The sequence below is a fragment of the Trachinotus anak genome, unplaced genomic scaffold (assembly GCF_046630095.1).
Source record: "Trachinotus anak isolate AG129_WGS33_773 ecotype Australia unplaced genomic scaffold, CSIRO_AGI_Tana_v1 ptg000013l, whole genome shotgun sequence".
NCBI lineage: Eukaryota > Metazoa > Chordata > Actinopteri > Carangiformes > Carangidae > Trachinotus > Trachinotus anak.
The window spans coordinates 12,261,453-12,283,552 of NW_027273864.1; the positions used below are offsets into that span (position 1 = coordinate 12,261,453).

A 22,100-nucleotide genomic window follows, 5' to 3' on the forward strand; every position below is an offset into this window, starting at 1 on the left:
AAAGAGGACAAAATACATGTAACATCCATCCTGGAGACCTTTAGATTTGAAAAGGCTGATTGGAAAAGGAATAAAACATAATCTTGACCTTGTTTATCCATATAGTCTGACAAATAAGGTTTATTTCTAGTGAAGATGAGGGTAAAATTAGAATTTCAAAGTTTAAAAAAATGACAGTCCTTGAGAATTAAAAAAAAAAGTTAAGAACTACTTCACTTTCTATATTGTGTCCCTCTGGAGCTGTACGTGTTCACCTTTTGCAGTTTGGAGCACATGGCAGAGACATGGGAGCTGAAATGTTGGTTGGTATGGACAGCTGTGGGTTCAACCAGTGTGACTGCTATCCATGCGGTGGTCGGTGCTCTGACATGTGTTTGATACGTCGCTGCCTCAAACAACAGCCTGGCCATTCATGCAGAAACACACAGCCACGACTGGCCGCTCCTCTCTGAGCAACAGAGATGTTCACTGACTCCAAGGCCCCTGTGTGTCTGCTTCAGTTCGCTGCCGTGTTTCACTCTGACGTTTTGATCGACCCACCTCAACGACTGACTGGACTAAATGCAGAATTACCTCTGAGGATGCACTGAGGGATATTTCTAACTTCTTAACAAGATTGTATTTTCTTTGTCAGCTTGTCATGTTTTCACTGTGTGCTTTTCATAAAAATGTTCTTTTATAAATGTCCCAGAGTTTATGGCATAATATGCTTTGACAGGTTTTACTGTTTGTTGTCACATTTTGCGTTTGTTGGGTTCTTAAGAAATACTGTTCTGACAGGTTAACGAGTTTGTCTCATAGGTCAAACTTATCAAATAAACAGGCAAATGTTAAAATGGCAATGTTGAATGTGAGTGGTAAAATATGCATCTTTTTATGCATTTAATTAACTGTAACATATTGTAAAAGGGACAGAAATGTTCATCTCAAGCAACCAGAAAAGATGAACAATTAAAAATACATTTATTACTAAATATGATCAATCACATTCTGACGTTTCAATCATATAACTAATTTTGCACAAAATAGATGCTCACATATTGCAATATCAGGGTAGCTATAGGGTTTGGTAGCTGGAAGGAGAAGACGAGAGATCTCCCAGGGATAACAGCAGCAGGAGGACTGATTCCATAAAGCATAAACCAAAGTGGATTATCTCCACTTGTGTTGTCTGAGGACTCAATCCTGAGCCAAGGTCACTATAAACTTGTTGTGGGTGAGTTTATCATTTCAAAACAAATCTCACCACAGCTTTTAATACAGTAAAATATAATGAGGTACAAGGCATGCGCACGTGAAAATGATGCAGCAGACTCTGAAACTGAGCTGATGGTGTAAGAGAGATGGTTGCTTTGATAGTGAGTGGAGGAGGATGAGCTTTGATGATACACTCAAGTAGAGCTTATTGATCTTGTCAGTTGTTTTGAATATTTTCTAAATGGCATTTCATGCTTCACAGATGTATGACTTGCGTGAATCCTCCCTTGATTAAATTCGTCTCACCAGTGGAAAAAGCTGCAGTCTCTAAGAAAATGGTTCAAAAAGACTGCATCTTATATTGGAGGATTGACTATTATGTAAAGTTTATGATTCCATATTTCAAAAGAGAAAGGAGCCTATATTTCCTTGTTTAGTCTTAAGATCCGGCAGCTACAATCCTCTAAAAAGGCAAAAGTAAGGAAATGGCTTTATGCAGAGGGTGTGTATCGCTTTTTGGTTTTAAGCCATTAAAGCTGTGTGTATTGTCTTGTAACTGCCATTCAGCCCTAAATAGTCAGATAAGAACCCAGCTTTTAAGCAGATGCCAGAGACAGTGCAGTAAATCACGTTTATCAGCTATGTGCCTGAAGTCATTTATCCTTTCCTGGAGCTAGGCCAGTTCATTTAATGGGTTAGTCTATTAATCTTATTGATTTTGAGGGTAATTCGTTCATCAGAATAAATAACTTGTAGAAACAACAGAGGAGCCCCAGTGATCGGAGTGGGGCACCCCTAATCCTGATGTAGGCATTCAAGCCTGTCCTCTCTGAACCTTGTCGCCCCACTGGGGTCAAAGCAGCAGGGTTGTTAGTGAGTATCCTCTATTATGAAGCTTCATCTCTAATGAGGCCCAGTAAACTCAGCACCCAGTGAACCAAGACTCCCTCACACTCTCATTTGCTTTCTCTTTCTCTCTCTTACCCTCTTTTATCTCCCCCTCTTTTCTCTCATCCTCTTTCTCTGTAAACACAAAGTAGTAGACAGCCTAAAACATTATTAAAGTAATTCCTGTAATTGCCCAGTCTGCCAACTTTAACTTCAGATAAGCTTTTGCCATGGGAAAAATGACTTTATTTATAAGAGTTACTGATAACCATAACTAACTGAATCAGTTGCTGGGAAAAGTGGCACTCACATTTGCCTGATAAATGACACCAAATAAACCTTGACCAGACAAGCAAACATTTCGAGAGAGGGGTGTTTCTGCAAACCCATGGCTTCTGTGAGTGACTCGCATGATGTGTGTCACCAGCCCATCCCTCCCTCACATCCCTCATGTCCCTCCACTTAGAGCTGTCCGGCGAAGCAGAAAGGCCATAAAGTATCTTGTAAAAACCATGTTTTGCAACAGCAGGATGAGATCTGGTAATAGTTTCCAGTATGGACCAGTAAAATGATGATGGTGAAGCCCCCTTAGACGCACATCGGTTTACAATGGCAACAGTGGGAGATTGACCACAGAGTGGGTTTTATATACTTATGGTATTTCACAGAAGAAAAAAAACAGGCTTCTCATTTCTTCCTGATTTTGTGATATATATCTGAAATAACAACTGTGCTGGCAACTCCCTGAATTGGCTGAAAATGCTGTTGGCAGTTCTCAATCCTTGATAGGCCTTTCACAGCTTCATACACAATGCAGTGCTAAAAGACTGAAGCCAAAGTCAGTCAAGACTCAGAGCTTCTTTGTGCATGCAGGTTAGAGCTGGTTAGCTGGTTAATATTATAGTGTTATAAATTAAAATTTAATTAAAATGTTATTTCTCCTAAAATAGCTTGATGTTTTTGATTCTTTGTAAAGCAAACTTGGAAAAGCAAAGCTCATTTATGTTTTAATGTTTGTTTTCAAGCAGTATTCTTCACTTACACATTGGAAAAGGATTTGGGGATGGCGAATAACTGACGAGTTTGACAAACAAACTCTAACCCTAACCCTTTAGTTTGGCTAGAGCTGCTTGAGCACAAGCCTCCCAAAACCAAATAAATAGCAGGACTGTTATCGTAGCCTTAGCATGTTGGCTCCCATGTTGGATGTTCCTGTCCTAAACATGGGTTTGTAACTCTAACCCTGACTGAACGGGGTTATGTAACCTGTGGCCACAATATATAATGTAGTTTTTTTATGATATACTCCTTGGTTTTGGAACACTACTGTTGGTAGTAAGCTAGTTAGCCAGGTATGCTAACGTTTGCTGCTCACGTTAAAGAAGATGAACACAGTTTAATCAATTCCTCAGACTTTTGCTTGTGTTTTTAGTTTTATAAAGGCTAAAAGAAGACACAACCCTACAAATCTATAGATGCCGAGTTTTACTCTTAGTAGAGTCTCATAAACTCCTCCTCATCATTTCCACATGTGGAGAAACCATGCAACCAGTAAGCGTCAGGGGTATTTGATGTGTTTTATCAAACTTCACGTGGTTTTAAGGAGGGCCTGCTACCACCTCCAACAGCAAGTATGTTATCTAATGCTTTTTTTTTTTTTTTTTTGGTCACTTCCAGTTGATTTGCCATCCCTCAGAGCATCATAAAACACTGAAATTGCGTGATTTATTTTGCCACTTATAGGCAATCACTACCAGTGGGTGGAAAGACACACAGATTTCCCCTGTTTCCCTGGATAAGGGGATCACAAATATGAAGCACGTAATCCCGGAGACTTATGGCCTCAGACGGCACCTCGGCCAACACGAACATTAAAAGACTGCAGTGAAATATGATGACAGGGCCACGAGACGGCCAGGCTGCAAGAGAGAGTGAGAGTTGAGGAGGAAGTGATAGATAGTGGGAGAGGAGGTGGGAAAATAGAACGGGAGAGGTGTGGAGAGGCAGAGAGGGGATAAATAAAAAGGATATTAACAGTATTATGTAAGGAGAGGGGTAGAGATGAGGTCAAACAAAAGGAGGGGGGTGAAAGGATGAAGTTCAGACTCAAAATTTGAAATCAACCTTAGCGTTATTAGCTGTACACAGGTAATTTTAGTATGATTTGCAATGCATCAATAACTGATCTGTTGAGCACCTGACTGAAAATATTTGACTGCGTAGATGAACAATGTACAGACCCAAACATAATCCCTCTCATGACAGGAGGTGCAGGAGGTGCAGGTGGGGTAGATGCTTGATGCTTCGCTTTTCTCTTGAATCCCTGATGGGGTGGACTTAATTTGTTCGAGATACTTTCCTTGCCATTCCTCTGTTCCATTATTTGTTTCACCCCTGTGAGCCCTTGAACAACTCAATTTCCAGTAGCATTTTATACCCAAGCATTGTCCTCCACCTCTTTCCTAAACCTGGCAGTGAGAGGAAACAACAAACAAAGGTGGTTGCTGTACTGTTGATGGTATTTGTGACTGAGGTCTATAATCCTATTATGGACAAATTAATTTCCTGTAATGCTTATTAAGGATTTTCCAGGGGATTATATATAGTAATTAGTCCACATGGCGAATCATATTAGTGTAAAACCACAACTCTTTATAGCACAAGAGACTTGGGCCAAAAATCGAAAGGAGAGAAGGGCTACCAAACAATTAGCCTTTGATTTTAAATCTTAAAAAAATGCTTTTAGACTCTTGCAACTGATCATGTGTGGTCTGTATTCTTGCTGCAATGCAGACAATACTCCAAATAATATATCAGTCATGTGAGCAGTCGGTTTTTGTCACCTTAACCCAGACTCCTAGTTACTGTGAAGGACTTACATGCAACAAAACCATGGTTGTAACTTTATAAAAAAAAAATATTTTTAAAAAAAAAAGCAGAATAAAAAGCAGACATTAACAGTTTTTCCTGTAGTAGCAGGATCATTTTCATACTGTTGAGGTATTTCATACGAGAGATGGATTACACAATACAAAATAACTTAAAAGACAGAAATCAGTAAGGTTACAGAAGTTGATAACAGCTATAATCAATAGTTTTTAAATTCTAATAACTTTTTAATAACTTTTAAAAGTTTTAAATTACTTCCTCTCAGCTCCACAGAGCTTTTTAGCATCTTCCAGCTTGTTGTTTTTGCTTTCCAGTCCAGAACTTGTTCTTGAATTCTTTTTTAAATGCTCTCCATACTGATTACAATACCTTAAATCAGGATATTTAACACCTCAACAAATACATTTAAACTGTTTACCAGACTGCCTGAAACTTACTGGGAACACTTTAAGTAAGGTATGAGGACAAGGATTGCTGTGGCATTTACATTCATTTTCCAGAGGATTAGTTTTAACATCAATTTTAAAAAAGAAGCCTAAATCCATACATCCTAGATACATTTTCTTAAATTATGATGTTATTGCATAAAATATACAGTGTATACTGTATTTCCATCGTTAAGATAAAGTATCACTCACAGTGTGTGAAAATCTCCATACATCAACAGTCTTCCAATTTTGACCAATGACCCAATACATTGGAGCATCTTGCTTCAGGCCACCACATTAGGTACTGACTACACTGACGACACTTTAGTTCTTGTTGAGAAAGTATTACTCATGCAGGTACATCACTCTGGCTGGCCCTCAAATCGCTTAAGCTCCTGCCAAAGTACAAAATATGCTTTAATTTCCACAGTCCTCCAGAGGCAGTGCTGTATCTAGAGATAAAACAGGGATCAGGCGTAATCCAGCCGTCTCCTTTCTGTGAAGAAGAGCATGACGTGTCAAAGAGCGGTCAGATAGAAGCTGCAGGATATGTAAGGTGTGAGAAATTAATGACTTTTTTTTTTTTTGTGTCTGTGTGTGCGTTGTTGGGATACAACCAGAGGTGCCTGGGAAATGAAAACATCCCCAGAGATATCTTGTTTTCCACTGGTACTATTGGATCGATTACAGTTCTCATCATCAGTCCAGATGACAAGTTGATTATTTGTACCTGAAAAGGGAAATTGTAAAACTGCTTTGTTTGTATTGTTTGCTATAATTTTTTTTTTTGTCAATATGTGATGTTGATGGTGTAATTTGAGATGAGACTCAGCTTCATTTCAGGATCAGTAACTGTTGCCACAAAACTGATAAATAGAAATTCACTGAAATGAAATTCCACAGCTGCTGAAGACAAACTGCTCTGCTTGCTCCATCTCAGTAATATTTGCCAGAAGAAATATTTAAATTATATGTCTGCAACCACTGTTGCAAACCAGACTCTGGGCATGCACCATTTGACTGAATGACTGACTTATCTAAATTTGGCTCATGATTAGGGGTGAGACAGATAATCGATATTGTGATCGGCGATAGATGCGCTGGCACCAGTATCATGATATATTCAGTTAGGGTTAGAAGCAGAGGTATTTCCTTTGAGTTGTTCCAGCAGTTTGTTATTTTCTTTCTTTTTTTTTTCTTTCTGCCTCTTTATGGTTTGAAGGAATGGCTTAGAATCTGAGGAAACATGTGTTTTTTTAGTTGCTCTTTGGCAAAGACTTAAATGAGAAAATCAACACCACCATTAAATTTGGCTGTGAAAGATGAGGCTGATGCCAACAGCTGGTAACTCAAAAGGTGAATAAGCAAATATGTCATAATATTTCTTTAACAGACCTGTTTGTAAGTTTTGTTATTGCTACATAGTCAAAGTTAGCATTAACAGCTGTTTACTTAACAGCCTTGGAGAAAGAGTCCAACACCAAACTTCATTCTTGCCAAGAGCTCTCTCCATCAGTGGAAGGAATGCTAATGTTGACTCTAGTTTCTACTACTTCTTTTCTTTTACTGAAGTTAACACGCTAACCAGCTGGCACCAGCACAATCAGCCCGTCTTGTGACTTTCCGGTACCAAGTCACAATTGCGTCCAGTCTGCCCTGAGGAAGTAACGCTGCTCAGAGGGCATATTATAATCTCTTGCCTTGTCAATGGCTGAAGCTCTTGGAAAGACGTAAGGTAAGTAAACAACTGTTAATGTTAACACTGGCTATGTAGCAATAGCAGAATTTACAAATAGCCCTTTTAAGGCTGATTGAAATTTAAATAATGGCACATGTTGTTGTGTACGAGTGGAAAAAAATCATTTCTATTTATGCTGGAAGTAGAGAAAATTACTCAGTCCTGTTTTGTGAAGTCTGTCATTTATCTATTGGACAATTTTGACAAAAATTTGGACATGAATTGTCTATAAAGCTGCTTATAGAATTGAATTTGCTGTTTCTCACATACACAGTGTTCTCCAGTAAATAGAAGCCCAGACTGAGCAAGAAACTGCCTCCTGGACAGGTCTTGAGTGGCTGCATGCAGGGCATCAAGAAAATAGTGTACAGGTTCCCCTGCAGGCTATTGGGGGAAAAAAGTAAACTTATGTCTACAAAAATCATGTATCTGACACACCAATCATGTATCTGACATACACACACACACACACACACACACACAACATACAACTGGTATGGTATGTGTTGTTTATTGCCCAAGCCTTGGGCTTTTCAGGGGAAGTCAAGCGGATCCAAGACTGAAATCAGGACTATCCTTTAGAAAAGACAAGCTACTTTCTTCTGTTCTGTACCTTAATATCATTTGCTGAGGATGATGTTCATGCTATTTTTAACTTATATGCAGCTACTGACCATAAACCATATTTATGAAACTTAATTTTTATGCCAGCCTCATGGGTAATGAGCTACCTCTTTCACTGGATACTCAAACTGGCGATCCATCAACATTTGAATGAGATCCCTGGAGAACACTCTTATCTCCCTGCTCACTCAATCAACCAACAACTGTCAGACACTGAAACCCCCTTTGTTCATAAGATATCATACTCTCTGCTATTTCAAGATTGTATGAATACAGTGACTGATCAAACCAAGAATTGCAAAGGTGTATCAATAGACATCAACCATAGTAGAAAAAGTATTACTGGTTTAGGTTATTATTGTTTGAAGTGCTGTAACTGTTGCCATTATAGTTTATATTATTTACATAATTAGTTTGTTCTTTTGTAAGACTCATTTTATAATTTGTAATTTTGGGTTGTATTTGTTATTTGTACATTGTTTTACTCAGAATCGGTGACAGTACCTTTATTTTGAAGGCCTAAGTTTGTAAGGAGATTCTGTAAGACAATTCTCGCGAGTAAGACTCAAAAAAAAAAAAAAAAAGGACATCAGAAGCAAGCAGCAAGTATGGACGTTAAGACTGTCAAACGGATGTTAGTATGAAGACTCCCAATAAGAACACTAAGAATTATTCCCTCCTTTGTGGCATGCAGCCAACGAGGTATTTTTCTTTGTTTTATTTTACTTTGGTAAAATGCCATATTACATTCCATGCATGCTAATGTTTGTATGAAGCTAATAAGCTTGTTCTATGTTTAGTTTTCACGGTAGATTGGTGAGAAAATGCCAAATACACCAGTTACAAGAAAACCACGCGTGTCTGCCTGTGCTTCGGGGGAATTATAAGTGCTGTTTTCCACTGAAAGCTTGATTTTTTTCCAAGATATCTTCAAAGATTACTTAGTTCTTCTTTGAAGCTGGGTCAAAGCTACACATAGAGTTTGAGACATTATGACTTTGTGAAACCCTTCAGTCATGTAGCCTCCAAAAAGATCACATACAACTTTATCAGAGTGCAAAGACATGGCAAATATGGCAATGTGGCAATATGCCAAAAGGTGATGTGGAAATGCCACAGGCTCGCTGTGATCAGTTTCCAGTGGAACTAGTCCAGATGTAAACTGTTCACAGTGAGGTCGGCTATCCAGGAGTAACATGGATTCTGACTCTGGAAGGGAAGTTGGTTTTTTGTTGTTGTTTTTTTATTATTATTTGCTCTTTCATACAAAACCACAAATAAACTTCAGTTCACCTCCTTTTTTATGATGGAGGCAGAAATCTCAGATATGTAATGTTTTTCTGCCTAGCTACACACAACTGAGATAAGAGAAGACATTTAGAAGTATTAGTTAAGGGATGGATTAACAGATTACAATTAACATCTGAAAACCTCTGTATTTTAATGGAAAAAGAGCAAACACTGGCACAGTCTGAACGACAGAAATTCTCAGATGCATCTCACAATGATGTCTGATTGCACAACGGGGTTCTGATTTGATTTCTGTGAATGGGTAATGTAATCATACAGTAACAGTATAGGTAGCATTTCACTGGATTGCCTTTTAGCAAATAAATTGCTCTGCATAAAAGGAAGGGGTTGCATCAATAACTTCTGTTTATTTGATATGACCAAATGAAATACTGTATATCAGTCTCCTGGCTTCATTTCATTGGATCTCCTGGCCGTTCCTGCTATGTGCATCCACCATTTCCTGCCTGCACCTTGAGGAGATGTGGCATCGCGCTGAAAATCACAGGGCAGTGTGCAGATTCGATCTCTTGCAGAAAGGCTTCTTGATTTTGTAATTTTAGTCTCAGTGCTTGTGGCTGCTGGCAGACCCATCTTTATTGTGAACACACTCACAATCTCAGTTGTTATGGTTGCGAAAAATATAGGTGTATAAAGTATTCCTTCACATCTCGAGAGGCATATATCATGAAGATGTCACTGGAAACATATTGCAGCATTTCTAAATGATTAACCGGTTCATAAACTTTGTTTGGGTTTTCAGTGACTGCCTCCTCCTGATGTACCCTGCTTCAAGATACCAAACCAGTAGGTTGGCATGGGTATTTAGTGTTCCTGTACAAAGCTGCTTACAGCTAAATAAATGTAAATTTACTTCTGGTGGGTTGCAATTGTAAATTTAAGCTATCAGTTTGTGTAGTATTATTTAGACAGAATATAAAATAGAAAAATGATCTCACCTCATGCGGTTTTTACTCTCTTGTTGGCGGTCAAGTGCACTCATGAAACCCATTTAAGTAGAAAGTACCCCACCAGGTGTTGTATATATGTTACTACACCACAAAACACGGTGGATCCTTTGCTTTACACATTGCTTATCAAAATATTCACCACCTGTGGACACATGATGTATTTGAAGATTTCATTGAAGTTATAATATTTGTTAGACTTGCATTACAGCAACTGGGAAAAACACACACGACAGGCCTTTTTCAGCTGGTCATGGGAGGAAAACTGCAGCTGTTACCAACATTAACAATGGCTCAGTAAGTCCCAGTGTGTCGTGAGAGTGACACACCTGCATTTCCCACTGTGACGTTTCAAGATGTCATTTCACTAAAATATTTCGAAATATTAATAATTCTGTTGATGTTCCATCAAACCTTTTAAAATATAAAAAGCAACTCAGGAAATACTTTACCAATAAAATAGTGGCTCAAACTAATTTTTGTATATCCTCTGAAGAGATAAGGAAATTTGTCGATACACTGCACAACTAACTAACCTCTTTGCTTAACTAGAAATTGTATTTCCTGCAAAAAATGCTGTGTGAATGCTGAGAGCCGAATGAGATAGCTGAAGCAATTGCTGAAGTTGAGATTAAGATTAACAGTACAAGATTAACAGTAAAAATTGCCAGCTAGAGGCTGAATGGCATGAAATGGTTGAAAAAAGTTGAATTGTTGAAGCAAAATCCTGAAAGAGCTAAAAGTTTGAATTTCTTAACAATTAAAGTGGTAAGAAACAGGATCCAGTTGTGAAATTCTGTGAAATGTAAATTTTGTAAACACAGTACAATCTGAACTGAGAACAGTGTGAGGGGTGTGTGTGAACAGTGTAAATACATATCTGCTGCATGTAGTGTTGTGATAGTATGAAGCAGAAGTAGCTTTTGCAATAGGTGAAGATGAAAAATGGAGCTCACTCAGCTCACGTCACCTGAAATGCATTGCTCTGAGGAATCAGTACTTTAAATGTAACAGTGGAGGAGCTCCAACATGTTGTTGAAACAGAAGCAAGGCAAATTATTTACTGCCAAAGGTGCAATCACAACAACATTGTAGGAAACTGAGAAATACAGTCTTTCCATTATTATCAGTGTATGTGTGTGTGTGTGACAGAGGGGGTCTGGATGTGTTTGTAAACATCACAGAGATCACAGAGGCTGTTAACGATAATTATCCTAATTGGAAGAGACAGAGAGGTATGATGTCGTGAAATGGTTGAAAAACACCTGATTTGTTGAAGTATAGTGTAAAAAACAACCCAAAATTGTACAAAAATCTACAATGTACAGTGAAAATTGTTGAGATGTGTGTAAATCTATGGCCACTGTGTGCAGTGGTGACAGTCTGTAGCCGTGAGTATGAGAGGGAGAGAAACTGTGTCTGTGTGTGTGTCTTTGTCTGTCTGTGTCTGTGTGTCACTTAACTACCATCTTGACCTCTGGCCTGCCCTCTCCCCTCCCCTCCTCTCCCCTCAGTGAACAAAGCAGCTAATGCTAATGTTGAAGCAGTGTGTTGAAGTAGAATGAGTATAATGGTCTGGTCTGGACACAGTGGACTTGGTCTTTGAGATCAAAAAACGTTTTACTCTCATAACAATAATTATTTGTCAGAGCCATCATAACATCTGGGCCATATCCACATATCAGACCCGGATTCTTTCGATTCAAGATTCTTTGATCCGGCCCAGATCCGTACTGGATCCGGTCAGTAATGGATGTGGCCCAGATCCATATTTTATCCCTAATGTACCAGATCCAGCCTGGATCCAGCCCAGATCCGTCCTGGATCGCCCAGACCTGTACTGGATCTGATCCAGAGTTGAGACAGATCTGGTCAAGTCTCATTTTGTATGCTTTTGGCTCCAATTTGGATTTTACAATTAGTCAATACTCCTGCTGAATCAAACAGTAATAGCATACTTTTCTAGAATTTCAAGTTCCTTCACATAAACATAATGAGGAAATTAAATGTCTTGTTTACTTCAGCCACTGATACTTAAATGTGATGAGTAAATATAAGAGAATGTTTCTGTCTGTACGCTTTAACATGAAACCCTTGAATAACAAAAAGTTATGATTTCGGTCAGTGTAACAAGAAATCACTGTAGTGAACATCTATTGTTTAGTAGCCAGTAAACAGATAAACACAAATAAAAAATTAAACTCATTTATTTTGTATATAAATGAACAATGGAAAAACAGTGCCACTGTGCATTTTGTAACATTTTGTTAATTTTTGCACCAGAAGTCTATTGAGAGGTCATATTTAAAAAAAAAAAAAAAAAACACTTCGAACACTTTACTACTGACTATGCTCATATAAATATTTATTAACAAAGACAGACAGAGCGCCTCAAATGCTGCCACACGCCTACAAACCTGTTAGTGGTCGAGACTGACTCTAAGGAACCGTGAATTTCAGTTAATTTTTACAGATCCAGATACAAACTTGGGCAAAAGAATTGTACAATAGTGCTCGATGGACATATAGTGTGTTCAGAAAGTGTTTAGACCCTTTCAATTATTTCACATTTTGTTATGCTCAAATTTAAAAAATATTTTGTTGAGGTTCCTCCCATTTCTGTTGATCATCTCTGAGATGTGTTTACACTTTGATTGTAGTCCACCTGCGGTAAACTCAGGTCAGATCAGAGCAGAAATCATGAGGAGGAAGGAATTGCTGCAGAGACGGGATATTGTCTGCAAAGATCTGGAGGATACAAAAACATTTGTGCTGCATTGAACGTTCCCAACAGCACAGTGGCCTCCATCAGTCATGAAATGAAAGACTGGTCATTCTGGCTGAGCTTCACAGAGGTCCTGTGTGGAGATAGAATAAATACAATCCTGTCTCTGACCTCTGTAGTCCAGTGTTGTAGTACTCGAGATCGGCCTTGGCCTCCAGACCACATTTTCAAAGTCTTGGTCTTGTCTCGGAGTCGACTGCATTTTTGGATTTCTGGATTTTGTCTCTGGACCAGTCGAGACCACAGCTGCAGTGACATCCTTTTTTTTTTTAACTGCAATTGAGTCTGAACCCCCACATTCAAATGCAACCAATAAAGTTTTTTTACTGTGTCGTCCAAATCATCAGTGATACCATTTGCTTATTCAAAACAAAAAGAGTTTATTTGCAAATCAACTGGAAAGAAAAAACACTCAGCAGAGCATAATGTCTATAAAGCAACTTTAACCGAGACGGCTGGGACCATGTCAAACCTTTATCATCACCTCGAAATAAAGCATAAGGAAAAGTAAGTGTCAAGCTATCAAAGCTAACTACAAACACAACATTAATATAGTTAAAAAGTAGCTCTCTTAATTTCTCAGAAGCTAAGTTACTGTTACAGGTTAGCTTGCTAGTGAGCTACATTGGAGTCAATCTTTAAGTTACATTTATAAAAATGTATAAAATGACAGTTTGTGTGCCTGTGGTTTTATTTGATTTGGTAATTTTAAGTCATATTTCTGTCCAAGTTACACATGACATAGAGCGGATTACGTTTCATGTGCAGTTTCATCATTAAACATGCTGCTTCACCTGTTTATAAACACTGTCCAAGGTACATTACTTGAACGGTGAAAATTTGGATTTTGAATACACACAGAATTTTTTTATATTTTCCTAGTCAAAAGAAGACAACTCTGTTGCTTGTCCTGTGTATTTTGAGAGTCGCAAACTCCTGTCTCTCTCTCTCTCTCTCTGTCTTTGGTTTATGTAATGTAATTCAATAACTTTTACATAATTAAAATTGTCCTATTAAAGCATATGCTTGTGTAACCATCTGAAAAACTTGGTTGCACCAGTGTCAAAAGTGACTTTAGACTTTAGCAAGATTTTAGCAGTTCTGTGCTGTGTTATTCTGTTCAATCTATACTATGTCACAATTAAATATGGTATAGATTTTATATAAATTTGCACACCTGAGATACTTTTGCTTTCTGTACATCTTGCACCATTATGAAAAATATTGCCCTTTTGATGTGATTGATGTTTGTATAACCAGAAATCTTAAAGATTTCTCCCCCTGTATTTCAGGCTCTTGGAGTACAAAGCAAGGCGAGAGACAGATGTTTCAATTCAGAGAAACGGATACCTGTGCTGGTGAACAAGGTTAAGTAAACTATTCTGGAGGAGCTGGAGACCCAGTCGTCTGTGTCATTAACAGCTGACCTCTGGTCTGATCACAGGCTACACTCCTTTCTTGGAGTAACTGCCCATGTGTGCCGCAAATCAAAGGGTTCCTACACACTTGAGTCCTACCTGCTGGACTGCAGGCGTTTTATGGGAAAACACACTGGAGAGCAAACTGCTTGTGCCTTTGAAGAAATAATGGAAGAATATGGTATTCGTCAGAAGATGAGCTATATCATTACAGACAATGCTGCCAATATGAAATGCGCTTTCAAGGTCCAGATGCCACAGAAGCATTCTGATGAAAGTGAGAGTGAGGAAGAGAATCTGGATGATGAACACGTGTGGGAGGACATGAATTCAGTGGAAGACACAGAATTACCCTGGTCAACAGGTGAACGTCTTTCCTGTTTTGCTCACTCTTTGCAATTAGTTGTGAACAATAGCATGAAGGAGGTTAGGAACATCTCCCTTGCTATTGCTAAAACGTCCCAGTTCACAACAATGTTACATAGCAGCTCACAATTTAAAGACAAGTTTGAGGCTATGTTTGGCACTGATATGACTGTTCCAGCAGCAAACACTACTCGCTGGGACAGCGGCTACAAAAACATACAGGCCCTGATTATCTGGACCACAAAGCCCCCATTGAAATCTGCAGCAAGGACCATGAAAATCTGGTATTTAGTGCTCGAGAGTGGAACCAGCTCAAGGAACTGACTACAACTCTTGCACCATTCTCTGAGGCAACAGACCTGACAGAAGGAGAGACATCAGTTACAATTAGTATGGTGGTTTCAACTGTCCCGGACCTGAATACACATCTCCTCAAGATAGAAGAGACCCGTACACAGTGTTGGCCATTAGTCAGGGCCCTTCGAGAGTCTCTGGTGAAAAGATTCTCTGGAATCTTTGAGACAACAAACATGGCCAAGAAGAGTGAAGAAGAGGAGCCTTTTAGTCACAATGTGTACTTTTTAACTACCATGCCGGAACCACAGTTTGTGGATGTTACCAATGGGGGAAGTGCGCCATCATCACAGAAGAAGTTCAGAGATGAATTGAAGAAGACACTCACAGGTTAATTTATATTTTTATCAAGTTACTCTTTTCCATTTTGACTAAAACTAAGTTAACTATCTAACTCTTTAAATATAACTCTCTCTGTCGGTTTTTTTTTTTGTGTTTTTCAGATACTTCAATCTTGGAGTTTGAGAACATGGACAGTTTAGGAGATGCAACAGCCTCAGGGGCCACTGATGTGGATCCATCCAGTGACTCACAACCAGTCAAACGCCTTCTGTCCCACTACATGGCCTACAAGAAGCGCAGCTCAGAGAGCTTAGTTGAGAGTTTGTGTTCCAAGCATGTAAGGAAAAGTTTTTAATTAATTAAACTTTTAAACAGGTAAAACCTTGTGAAGGACCACACAGCAACTGATCCCTTTCTTGGGCTGAGCGGTGTCAGAGAAGATGCATGACAAAATTCAGACCAGAGCTTGTTTTAATCTTGTTTTAAACTCAGGATCCGTCTTTGAATTTTGTGTGAGAGACAATCAATTATATGGAGGATCAGTCTGAACAATCAGTACTGGACACGCTGGGTGCAAGTGAGGGAGATTTCTCTGAAAATGTTTTTGGGCTTTTTTCTTTCCTTACACAAGAAAAGACTCTCGGTAAAGGTCATACAAATGTAGTGGGGAAAAAAATCAGAAAAGACAAATCTGGTAACTTATGGCCTTAACCATCTTTAAAGAGGTATGTAAGTCTGCGTACCAAATGTATCAAGACATGGCTCCAAAATGTGATTTCTTCATCCAGGAGCAAAATTAGACTCGTCACGGATGGATACTGCTGTTACCAAATCAGAAGCATTAGTCTTACCAACTCTTTAAAGTGTACTGAAGATTTGACAGTTTGATTTCAAAGGCATTTTCACTGAAAAGGTGTTAAATAAATAAACCTGCTGTGATTTAATTGCACTGAGGATGTTTTTTCCAAATTTACCATCTGCCTCACAGGAGAATTTGGTGAATGAGTGTTTTCGGTGCTATTAAAACTGACACAAGACGCATAAGGAAAGCACAAACTCTGATATCTATCTCTGGGTCTTTCATTGTCGAAGTTGTTTGACAGCAACACTTCAAAATTTAGAGTCACCGATTAACCTAATGTGCATGTCTTTGGACTGTGGAAGGAAGCCGGAGTACCCATGCAAACTCCACACAGAAAGGCCCCAGGCCCAGGGTTTGAACCCAGTGCTAACCACTGCACCACCGTGCCGTCAAAAAAAAGAAAAGAAGAAAAAGACAAATAATATATAAAAATTTGGATAACAATATAAGTGAATGCTGGTTCGGCATTCACATGTAATTAACCTTACTTAGGATAGTTTGACTTGTCAAACATGTGCCACTAATAACATTAATTACATTGTGTTTTTCCTGAAATTAAAAAGAGAAGAGAGACAGGTTTAGTCCTAGATTTTGCAGTACCACCCAGATGAGATAACACAGATATCACTCTAACAGTTTAACGTCATAAAATCTTAAAAAAAAAAAAAGGTGCCTTTTTATTGTCCACTTAGAACTGAACTGATTTTTATGGGGTACATTTCTAATGAACTTTCAGATGAATGAATAATGCCAAAGATATAAGTTAACTTCTACTGTCTATAACACCACCGCACCATTTGATGTTAGATTCTTAAAGTTAGCTTCATTCACACTTAATACAGGACAATAACAACATATACTCAATGACTACTTTATTAAAAAATAACATTTAATACGCAATGATACAACACTGTACAGTAGAGTGTGTGTTCAGGGGGAGCAAAGGTGTCCCCGAGAAGACTGTGAGTGAAGGGTTGCTGGTCAGCTGTGAGGATGTGCTGTAGTTGTCTCATGCTGCATTCATCACATATAGTGGGATAACTTGGGCAGGACTTGGCATCTTAAGCAACAACTGAGCTCTGATACAGTCTAAAGTTCCATTATTCATTATTCATCTTTATTTTTTCTGCAAGAAGCAGGGACAAATTAGAAATTAAATGGGATAACTCACAAACCCTGAGTTTCTGACTTGAAAGATAGCTGAGTTAAGTCAGATATTAATATTTCAATGATGCCCTCATGTTATGAATGCAGCATTAGTCCTGAGAGGAGAAAGGCAACTGTAGAGTATACTGTTCAGGGGTGGGGTCAGTCCAGGATTTGCAGAGGAAGTACCTGATTCCATGATAAACTATCCAATCACTTCTGAAAATCAACCACAGCTGAGGCCACTCCATGAAATACCTCACATGCAAATGACTACTGTGGTGGAAACACAGGTGAACATGTATCTTTGCAGAATGAGACCCCTGAAAAACCACAGATAGGTTCAGCTAATACTGTATGGCCCTATTATAGAGTGAATTTCTGCATCCTCTTGGATAGATGCCATAGTGCATGTCATTAAAAACAAAAAAAAAGACACCACAATATTCCTAAATGTATGGTAGATCAAGAGTAGTGGTATTTTACAGAACATCACATTATTTCACAAAATAGTGGAGCAGTCTCACAATAGATTTGTCCATGTTTCAGTGGACAACATGAAGCACTGACGATGTGAGATGGCAGTATTTAGCTTTGCAACAATGTAACAGCACTGAGAAGAAAAATAAAATAATATTAAGATAATGACTAAAAAAAATGGAGTGCCAGATCAGACTCCTCCTTGTAAACCAGTCAAATCCAGAGTTTATGGGGGCATTTCACTGGCTTTCTGTTGGCCTATGTTTTGTGCAACCTTTTAAAATTGCTACATTAAAAAAACCTACTGGCAGTGTTAGACCTATACTGAAAACACATCAGACCATCAAACCTCTGGTTACATTAGAAAATGGAGATGAATTCAGGCGTATAATGAGTGATAATTCATTATCACTAAATTCTAAAGTGATAATCAATTATCACTTTAGAATTATAAAGATAATTTTAGGTCCTTAAATAATGTTTGCAACAGAGATGTCAAGTGTGAATTTATGCATATGAAGTGACTGGCTGATAATAAGCCATGACTGTGCTGAACATTGTTGCATTGATTAATGCATCTCAGTTTCAAGGTATGTGTGGAAGACTTCATCATGCTAATTATATGACTAAGAAAAGGCTAGATTATTCAGAAAAGCTAGCTAATAACTCAAATTGTGTCTCAGAGATTTAATTCTCAGTGAAACGTACAAAATTAAGTAAATGACATACTAAACTGGCTAATACAAATTCTATTGAGGGACTATGGTGTGGAGAAGTAATAGGTTAGATAAAAAAAAATTCTCTAAGAGCTGCAGAATCCCTAGTTCTTGGAAAGTAGGAAGAAAAAAAGCCTTGTCTTGATGGCAGCGATTTTAGCTTTTTGTAGAAAAAGTTTCCCACATCATGATTCACAAAATGAGTTGTTAAACAAATCACTTGCATCATTGCCCTGAGAAATATGTTCCCTCACGGCTATGGGTCTGGAGATGCCTTTTGATTTTGTCAGAACGGCTGAAGCACTTGCCACACACAGGGCAACTGTATGGCTTCTCCCCTGTATGGATCCTCATGTGTACCTTCAGGTGAGCCATCTGTGTGAAGCCCTTTCCACAAATCTGGCAGCGGAATGGTTTTTCTCCTGTGTGGCTACGCTGATGCTCCTGGAGTCTGCCGGAAGAGCTGCAGCATTTCCCACATACACCACAGCGGTAAGGTTTTTCCCGTGTGTGCACTTGTACGTGCACATGCAAGTGGCCAATGTGACTAAAGGCCTCACCACAAACCTTGCAGCAGAAAGATGACATGTGGCCTTGTAGGGGGGATTTCTGATGGGGGCAGTCCACGGCATTGGCTCCTTGGTTGCGCATGTGAGAGGCCTGTGCTCTGTTAGCTCCAGTTCCATTTCCCTTAGCACCAACCATCTGTCCTCCATTCTCCACCCCAATAATGTCAATGTTGTTCTCATTTGAGCAGTTTGGGTTGACTGGTGCGAGAGGCTGGGCACCGCTGTTGGAGGAAGTAGAGCCTCTGTGCCCTCCTCCACTCTCTGCCTTCACATGCCTTGAGGAGCCTCGAGGGCCAGGATCCCTCTCTCTGTTCTCCACACCTTGACTCTGAGGGAGGTTGGATGTGTGGGGGCCGTCCTGGGGATATTCATTTCCAACACGTGGAGGAGTGAACATGTTCTCTGGTGTGCTGCAAGAGCCATGCCCACGAAGCTGATCATCTCCTTGGTTAGCTCGGAGATCTCTTTTATCCTTAATCTGAATAGGAATACGCTCCTCATGCCCCATGCTGGGACTCCACTCACGCCTTGGATGCTCACCATCCTCCTCCTCCAACAGCGCCATGGATGGGCGATCTAAGAACACAACAGGAGGAAGAAGTTCAGTTAAAAAAGTCCAACTCCAGTGTAGCAAACACCAATATGTCCTTGGCACAGCCCAGTTCTGGTTGAACTACACATGCCACATGGCACTTACAGTTCACAACATAGTGTGCTTAATATGTTTGTATTTACAGATCAAAATGGACATGAACCTCAACTTAGTTGGAGTTAAACACATGAGGAAGAGACTGTAAAACTATGGCAGAGTCATCAGAGCATACCTGGAAATGGTAAGTGCAGTGTCCTGTAAAACATGCTTTTACCAGACAACTTTTTCCATCAAAGGATCAAAGAGCTGAACTCTCTGCCTTGTTAACTACATCTAACAGAAAATGCTTTAATAGAATCATTGCCGGTGGTACACAACATGCTAAGCCATTCTTCCCCCCAGGAAACATAGATAAACTCATTAAATATATGACATTTGGAGTGCATAAAAACACATTACCCATTTCCCCACAAGGGTTTATGCTATATTTCATAAGAATGTACTAATTTAGTCTTAATATCAGGGAGGTCACCCAGCTGTGCTATTAAGCAGTCCAGGAAACTCTGAGTCTGTCTTTTAAAGTCAGAAATATTGTATGCCAAGTCTATAAAGTGTTCCCCCTCTGGGACCTTTAAGTGTTGTGTTACAATAACTCACTGCAGTGAAAGTTAAGAAAATCTGCACAACGCATTTACAATCACAACAACTGATGCCATCTTTGGCTACAGTTTGGCTGCAGTTTGAGCTGTGGGTCTACAGGGAGATGGATGTTTAAGATTGGGAGTTAAACAACAAACATGAACACAACACCTGCATAATGCGTATTCTTGGTTTTGTCAATGTTCGCTCGAATCTGCCACTGTCAAGCAAATGATGAATTAGCACAATGACTATTTCAACATTCACTCAAGAATTCAGGTGTAGCTGAATGCTAACCCGGGAGTAAGCTATTCGGCTAATCTAGCTGGCTGGCTAACGAACAAAGGTTGCTAACGGGCTAGCCGCTCCACAACAACAGCAGCAAACGTCAACTAGCTTTGCTAACGGCTAAAGTTAACTTGTTCCGGAAGTGGGGCGACATTATTTTAGGCTATTTATTGCGTTGTTATATTCGTGCTATAAGCAGTCACTTCCATTTCGCTAGCCAACGCCACCCCACGGACTCGGCTGGTTGGTCACAAACTGCACCGTTAGCCTTCAGCGGAGCTAACCTGGCCATATTTCAATCCCAGCGTCTCGCAGCCTGCGTCTCAGATGGTCGTTCTCCCGCTCCCTGATCGCTATCTCCTCCTGGTACTCCAAAATCGTGTCCTCGACAGACTTGTAAATCTCCTGCGCGGCAAGCATGAGACGCTCAGTCAAAAAGACGTTTAGAAACTGCAGTTTGGTCATTTTCTTGGGTCGCACGGAGCTCCTGCTATCATCCAAAATGGACCAAAAAAAGATGCAAGACCCAATCACGTGACCCGGAGTTGTCTCTTCTTCTTCTTCTTCTCCCTTTCCTTCCACATCTTTGCCCCCGAAGATTTTTTGAGACCCCCGATCACTCTGTTACTGGATCAACAGTTTCAGTCTTGACTAACCCCCCTCTGTGGCCTGGTTATCTCGGCGGGGCAGAGACGAGTGGTTTGGTTTAGTTCCCGTAAAGGTGGGGAAGCGCCACTCAGGCCTGACGGGTCATATAGTAGTGTAACACCTGCTGCTTTCACCGTGACACACGTGTGCAATAATGTCGAAAGGTTTAGCATCCGCAAAATACTGCAACAAAAGTGGCAACATATTTTATATAAATGTCCCAATCATAAGATAAGATAAGATAAGATAAGATAAGATAAGATAAGATAAGATAAGATAAGATAAGATGGCCTTTATTTGTCCCACAGTGGGGAAATTCACAGTGTTACAGCAGCAAAGTGGCAGTGCAGAGAACAGGAAAGCTGCAGAAACTGCAATAACAAATATTTAGAAGGATAAATAATAACAATATAATAATGTACTAAATATATAGATACAGAAAATAACATATTTACAACAGCAGTACCTAATGCATGAGGTTGTTACGGTGGTGAGTTGAGTCAATCATAAGAGATCTGTTGGTTATTTTTTGTCATGTGGCTGCAAATTAAGGTTTTCATGGTCACATTTTTTTATGCTCAGCACAAAGAATTTAAAAGTTGTTTCACGGAAAAGGGCAAATGTAGAAAGATACTGAGACACGAAAAGAAAAAATTGGCCACAGGATGGCATCAAGCTCAACAGAGGACAAAAAAAGCACAATTTAGGTATGTGGATTATAATAAGTTTAAACAGGTGGTTCTCACTTTTAAAGCATATATTGGCACAAGGGGACAGCTGAGTGCAAGGACTCACTACATACCTGTTCTGACATTACTGCACGTACTCCCAACAAAGAAATGTGCATCTCTGTGTGAAAATGTAGCGTCTGAGTAAAAGTCCCTAATATAAACTCCTCAGATGCATGAAACAGACGTGTGGCTTACACTTACA

The 22,100-nt window shown here is 39.4% G+C and overlaps 1 protein-coding gene across 1 annotated transcript; it reads right to left on the reverse strand.

The window, feature by feature from the left end:
* Window positions 1–16,944: 16,944 nt before the first annotated feature.
* Window positions 16,945–21,268, reverse strand: LOC139630777 (uncharacterized). Its single transcript, XM_071494472.1, has 2 exons — window positions 20,804–21,268; window positions 16,945–19,576 (listed from the first exon to the last, which is right to left on the reverse strand). The coding sequence occupies exons 1-2, from the start codon at window positions 20,982–20,984 to the stop codon at window positions 18,657–18,659; spliced, it is 1,101 nt and encodes a 366-aa protein (XP_071350573.1). The 5' UTR covers window positions 20,985–21,268; the 3' UTR covers window positions 16,945–18,656.
* Window positions 21,269–22,100: the final 832 nt, after the last annotated feature.